The following is a 6,538-nucleotide window of genomic DNA, read 5'->3' as shown; positions in this document are numbered from 1 at the left end:
CATCGTGGCGGCGGGTGGGCGGGAAGGCGTGGGCTCTTCGCTGCGCTGGAGGCTCTGAACCTGGGCGCCTGGTTTAGTCCCCTGCGCCGCTTCCACGGTGACAATCAGGGAACGCTGGGTCGGCGCAGGTCGAGGGTTGGACGCCGAGGGGCCCGGGCAGGAACGCGGACGCTACGCACGGAAGGGAAGGGGAGGACGTGAGTGGCGGTGCGGTGGCCTCGGGGTGGTGGGGGATCTGGCTGGAGAGGCGGCGCGCCTGAGTTTGCGGAGCTCGCGGGGCTAGTTGTGGACTTTGCACGGGGGTCAGGATGGCTCGGGGGAGGGGGTCCCGCACTTTGAGCGGTGCACCTAGCAGGATGGCTGCAGGTCGGGCAAGTTCTGTCCGGTTCGGTGCGCGCACTGGCGGGACCCGGAGGGACGGGGGCGGAGAGTGTTGGGGCCGGGCCGAGCAGCTCGGAGTTACAAACTCTATTGTGACGCACTTACTACGGCTGACGGCCGCTGCCAAACCTTCCCCAGACTTGCTGCCCTCAGCAGTTTCGGCGAACAATGGGGCCGGAGCAGGGAACTCGGCCAGCAGCAGCAGCCTGCAATCGCTGCATCTGCGCCTGCTGCTGTGTTCCAGCACGGTGTATCTGATCCCGGGAAATCAGAGCCCGCTGGGAGTTTCTAACTTAATTCAAGTCCGTCTTGAGCAGAAAGCACATGTGAATAGGCTTCAGACGGACTGCTGCTCTTGCAACTTGCGTATTTGTTTACATAGAAGTACCAGTTTCACGAGTGATTGACATTGTTGCTGTTTTCTTTGGTGGTTTATTTCCACCTCTCCACCACCACCACCGCCAGAAACGATAATCATACGTTCGTTATTTTAAGTGTATTTTTTATTTCAGAGATTGTTAGAGAAGTAAACAACTTCAAAACTTTATTTTAATGTACTGTATTTAGGATGAACACTTACATATTTTTAATAAGTGAAGGTTTGCAGATTTATTTCACTATAATTACTCTTGTGCTGGATAACCTTAGATTTGTTTCTTTTACTTGCAGAAAAAAAGACCAAATGGCCAAGCAACCTTCCGATGTAAGTTGTGAGTGTGACAGAGAAGGCGGACAATTGCAGCCTGCTGAGAGGCCACCCCAGCTCAGGCCTGGGGCCCCTACCTCCCTACAGACGGAGCCCCAAGGTAATCCCGAAGGCAGTCCCGAAGGCGAACACGGCAGCCCACAGGGCCCGCTGGCCCCACCGGCCAGCCCTGGCCCTTTTGCTACCAGATCCCCGCTTTTCATCTTTGTGAGAAGATCTTCCCTGCTGTCTCGATCCTCCAGTGGGTATTTCTCTTTTGACACAGACAGGAGCCCGGCACCCATGAGTTGTGACAAATCAACACAAACCCCAAGTCCTCCTTGCCAGGCCTTCAACCATTATCTCAGTGCAATGGGTAAGCGAGACCGGGGTAAGAGGCAGTTGGCATGTGGTTGTTTGAATATCTGTTTCAAGGCTGTGTCGAATTTAAAGTCCTTTTTTAGAGCCTTTCAACTGTTGTGTACTCTTAAGTTGATGGGAATGCAGAAATTGTCAAAATATTTTTCTAAAATGTTACAAAGTGCATAGCAGAAGTACATAGCACTTCAGCCTTGGGGCTATAAAGCTGGAATCTCTGTTACCTTCCTTAAGCTAGGGCATTTACCCATGGCACGGTGTAACTACTAAGGTCTACATACTAAGGACATTCAATTTGAAAAGGACCTGCTTAACTAGAGAGAACAGCTTACTATAACTAAAGGTGTTAAGTTAATCACGTTCAAAAATAATGTGTTTAAAAATGAACTCACCCGTAGAAGCTGTACCAGCATAGAACTGTGAAAATGATTTATACTCAAGTTCCTCTTTGGGTCTATTCAAAGTACTTGGACATAGTACTAATGAGATGAGGCTACAGGTTTTTGTTTCAAGGACTAGAAGCAGTGTTAGGATCTCAGACAGGATAGCCAGAGAGGCCTGAATTCACAGCGGTGAAGGAGCTGACCTGGGGAGTACTGAGACATTTGGGAAGGCATTTCCTCCTCTACAGCAGAACCACCTGATTGCAGCCATGAGGACATGTCTCATTTGAGTGGCAGATATTCCTGTATTGTCACATAATCCAGGAATGCAGATTCTGGGGTCAAATAGCCTAACATTTAAACATTGACAAATAGTTTAGATCCCTTAAAACACTGTATAAACTGCATTGAAACATCTGTAAGCTGGTTTTGCTCTCGAATCCTAGCTTGTGACTTTTGAGTGTGCAGTTATGGTGACTGTGGTGAAGGGATGAGTCTGTTGGTTCAGCTGGCCGCTGTCCTCTATCGGGAAACATGTCTGGATCACTGTGCACCAGAATCACTTTCTGCATTTGTTCAGATCAGCCCTTCCTCATAAATAAGATGAAAGTAAATTGGTAGTGTTACAGATTAGACCCATTAAGGATTCTAGTGAGGATCGTGTCATACCATGCTAGAGGCTAACTGAAAGTCATCAGGCCCATCACTTGAATTCTGGCACACAGTGAGAGAAAGTTTGTATTTGTAAGTATGGTACAGCGATGTCTTCATCCCTTCGATGAGATCAGCTGGGCTGGTCTACCCTGATGTTACAGAGATAGGAAGAACCTCAGAGGGGTTGTGGCTTGTCAGTCTGTACACGCTTGGCAGTGTCAGGCAATGTGGTAAAAATACCAGTAGCCACATGTTTGGCCACACAGCCCCTGCTGACTGCTGGGGGAGACTTTCTTAGGGCCCCTCCTTGGGGAGGGAACTACAAATTGTGCTATTGCCATTACTTCAGTTATGTCCAGGGCTCCTGCTCTTGGGCTACTGTCAGCCTTAGAAGTTCTTGGAGCCTGCTACCCATGAAATAGTCTAGGGTCTATATGAAGCTATGGTATTCCTACTGAGTTAAGAGGTCCTTATGGTATATATGTTTAAAAGTCTGTTATTTTAAAGACCCTGTGGAAGCTACTACACATTTACACTGCAGGCCTCTGCAGTGGTCTCTGCAGGTGGTGGTTTAATGCATGAGAATAGTTTCTCCTTCCCTGTTTCTTAGGAATAGTGGATGAGTGAGTGTATTTTAAAGATGGGCATGAATGTTTTCTGTGGTGACAGACACCACTTAGCAAGCTAATTATAACGTAAGCACTGTTACTTGAGATGACAGATACAGAGCATTAAAGATTACAATCTAAATAGCCAGAGTTACTGATTATACCTGCAGAGTAAAGAAATGGATCAAGTGTTACTGCAGAGTATGAACCATATTCCATTAGGTTGGTTTTTAGCTTAGGGTTTGATGCATAGAATTAAATGATAAGTTATAAAGAGTTTGAATTAATCTACCAAGGTAAAGATTTAGCATTAAGTTCTTAGGAGATTTGTTTTGGGGGAGGTTGAGTTAGGGTAGAGAGAAAGGCAGGAAATTCAGTACTAGTGAAAGGGGAGGACTTAGGCAAATGTGCGTTTATTTAATTGATTTTTTTTTTTTTTCCTCCCAGTACTGGGGATGGAACCCAGGGTACTCTACCACTGGAATACCTCAGCCTTGTTTATTTGTTCAAAGACAAAAATCTCACTGAGTTTCTCAGGCTAGATTTGAACTGTCAGCCTTCCTGGCACAGCTTCCTAAGTAGCTGGTATTACAAGTGTGCACCATCAAGCCCAGCTTAAGTTAATGATTTTTGTAGTCCAAAACTCCTTTCCCTGGCCATCTTCACAGTGTTTTTCTCTGAAGACCACTTAACACTGAGCTGATAAGTAGTTCTCATATCTTTTTGGCCTTGTTTAGTATTCCTTACTGAGCCATTTCCATTAAGATATTCAGTGATGCTTTTGATAATTTATTGCAAAATGCATTTTTCACAAAGAAGTCTTTATGATCAGTTTGAACCACTGGAACATGAATGTGAGGTTACAAAGAGGTTCTGCTTAGCCACGGGCTCCTACAGCTGCAGAATAGCTTTCTGTTCAGTGCCTTGGGGTAGAAAGCAGCACGTCGTGAAGTTTTATCCTTGCATCTTTGTTCTGGTGTGAAAGAAAAGTTTTAACCAGAGATGCGTAGCAGTCAGGCATTTATAGAAAATCTTCATGTTTCCTCTGGAACTCTAGATTTTTTTGAAGAAACGTTGAACGTATATTACATTTATTGTGAGGAAATGCAGTTTTTGTACTTTAGCCTCCATACACTCTGGGAGGATTAACTTGACAAATGGTCTCTTATGATTTTAATAAAAGCTACTCCTGTGTGTTGGTTCATTGATTGATTTTTTGGGGTGAATGTTTTATGCCATTTTTATGCAAATTACACATTAAATCCTATACATATTTATACTCTGAAGTGTGTGTGGTCAGTACAGTTGAAATAGAAGTGGAGAAAAGTCAGTATGGATGATGTCAACTCCCCCATATCATGATAGTATCTTCGACTTTACACGTGTTTGCTGACATACCAGAATTCCTGTGTGGGAGCTACTGGGGTTCCCCTTCACACACTTCAACATCTTAGGGTACTTCTTGTGCAGCTGGTAAGCATCAGGCCCATCCTTTAGATTGAGAGCTCCCTAGGGTGGGAGAGCAGGGTCCCGCAGACCCGAGGGCGTGCCTGAGAGAAGTCCAGGAGATGCCAGACTCTCAATTAATTATTTTCATATGGATTACATGTTGAGATAATATTTCCAGTTTATGTATATATGTATGTATGTATGTATGAATTTATTTTTGGTACTGGGGATCGAACTCAGGATCTTGTGCTTGCGAGGCAGGCAGTGGAATCCCTGGCTACCAATATAGATGTTAAATAAAATACAACTTATATGGCAGTAAAACAGCAGCATAAAACCATCTTAACCATTTATTTTCAAGTGTGCAGTTCAGTAGTGTTCTGTACGTTTGCATTGTTATGCAGCTGGTCTTGAGAACTATTTCATCGGCAGAACTGAAACTTTCTACCCATTGAACAACTCTGCATCTACTTCTCCCACCAACCCTGGCAACCACCATTCTACTTTCTGTCTCTAGTTTTGGCTACTTTGGGTGAAATTATAACAATATTTGACCTTCTGTGAGTGGCTTATTTCACATAGCATAATGTCCTCAAGGTTCACCTATGTTGAAACATGTTCCCTCCTTTTTAGGGCTGAGTACTACCCCAGTGGGTGTAGGTGCCTCATTGTGTTTATCCGTTCATCCCTTAGTGGACACTTGGTTTCTGACTTTTGCCTCTCGCAAGGAGTGCTGTTATGACTGTGTGCATATAGCTTTTCAGGATGCTGCTTGTTCTAGTTACTTTTTCTCCTTGCTGAGACAAAATACCTGACACCCAGAGTTAAAGGAGAAAGAGTTTATTTCAGTCATGGTTTGTAGAGGTTTCAGTCTATCGTTGGCTGTCTCCAAGGCAGGGTGGCAGAGGGGCATCGCAGAGCAACCAGGAGGCAGCAGAATACAAACAGCAGCAACTGAAGCAGCAGCAGCCCTCTTTCTGTCCCTCATATTCCATCTAGGCTCCCCACCTTTAGGGCAGGTACTACTTGCACCCTGAATCCCAGCATCACTTGCTCTAGATCCAGCCACCTCTCAAATGCATGGGATTTGGGGGAGCTTTGAGATACAAGCTAGAGCACTGCTCTGAGTTCTGGGTATGTACTCAAAACTGCTGACTCATACAGGAATTTGGGGAGAAAGTGGCGTTTTTATATTTGACCTTGGTGAGTCTTGGAATCCAGGAGTGGGTGTGGCTCTTGTAAGTAGGTCTACTGGTACTTGGGTTTCTTTCATTGGGATCTTGTAACTTTTAGTACATGGAGCTTGTTTACAGTTTATTTTAGATTTTAGACCTAAATGTTTCACTTATTTGGGAGCATTTATTAACATTAATTTTTTTAAATTTTAGTTTCTATGTATTCCTTTTTACTATATAGAAATGCAGTTGGTTTTGCAATTTGATTTTGTTTCCTGAAGCTTTGTTTAACTTAGTTCTAGAAGTTTTGTTTCTTAGGTTTCTTGGAAGATCTGTGTAGATAATTATATAATCTGCAAATAGAGAATAGGGGCAATTTTATTTGTTTATTTTTCTTTCTCTGTGCATTGTTTCTTTTTCCTGCCCAGTTGCACTGGCTAGGAACTTCCCCTACTTACATTTAATAAGAATGACAAGAGCAGCCATCTGTACCTTGTTTGGGGGGGGAGCTTTCTATCTTTATCATTAAATTTAATCATTAAGTGTAAGTATTTTACAGATACTCTTTAAAATGGTTAAGTTTTACCTTTATTTGAAGATGGCTAAGTTTTTATTGTGAGTAGTGGTAGATTTTATAAAATACTTTGTACCATTTGCTATGACTGATTTTATTACATTAGCCTGTTGATATGGTATATGTTCGTGATATTGGTTTGCAGTGTAAATCTGTCTCGTATTCCTGAGATATGGTGTGCAGTATTCTTTACAATGGTTTTTGTTTTTGGTTTTTTTTTGGTACTGGGGATGGAACTTGGGACCTTGCAC

General features: G+C 43.7%; 1 protein-coding gene across 4 annotated transcripts in view; it reads left to right on the top strand.

The window, feature by feature from the left end:
* The window catches only part of Bcl2l11 (BCL2 like 11), a 38,577-nt gene that overhangs the window by 1,432 nt on the left and 30,607 nt on the right, over positions 1 to 6,538 (top strand). Inside the window, exons 1-3 of one of the 4 annotated variants that reach the window (XM_010638177.3) lie at positions 7 to 197; positions 1,051 to 1,187; positions 1,353 to 1,442. In XM_010638177.3, coding sequence (XP_010636479.1) covers positions 1,064 to 1,187; positions 1,353 to 1,442 — 214 coding nt within the window. In that variant the 5' untranslated portion in view covers positions 7 to 197; positions 1,051 to 1,063. Of the gene's footprint in view, positions 1 to 6; positions 198 to 1,050; positions 1,443 to 6,538 lie in introns of those variants that run through there. The other 3 variants (XM_010638176.3, XM_010638171.3, XM_019209617.2) reach the window with 3 other exon arrangements.

The sequence above is a fragment of the Fukomys damarensis genome, unplaced genomic scaffold, assembly GCF_012274545.1.
Source record: "Fukomys damarensis isolate Sample0158 unplaced genomic scaffold, DMR_v1.0_HiC HiC_scaffold_9, whole genome shotgun sequence".
Taxonomy (NCBI): domain Eukaryota; kingdom Metazoa; phylum Chordata; class Mammalia; order Rodentia; family Bathyergidae; genus Fukomys; species Fukomys damarensis.
The sequence above is the reverse complement of the archived record's forward strand: the minus strand, read 5'-3'. Positions and strand labels throughout refer to the sequence as shown.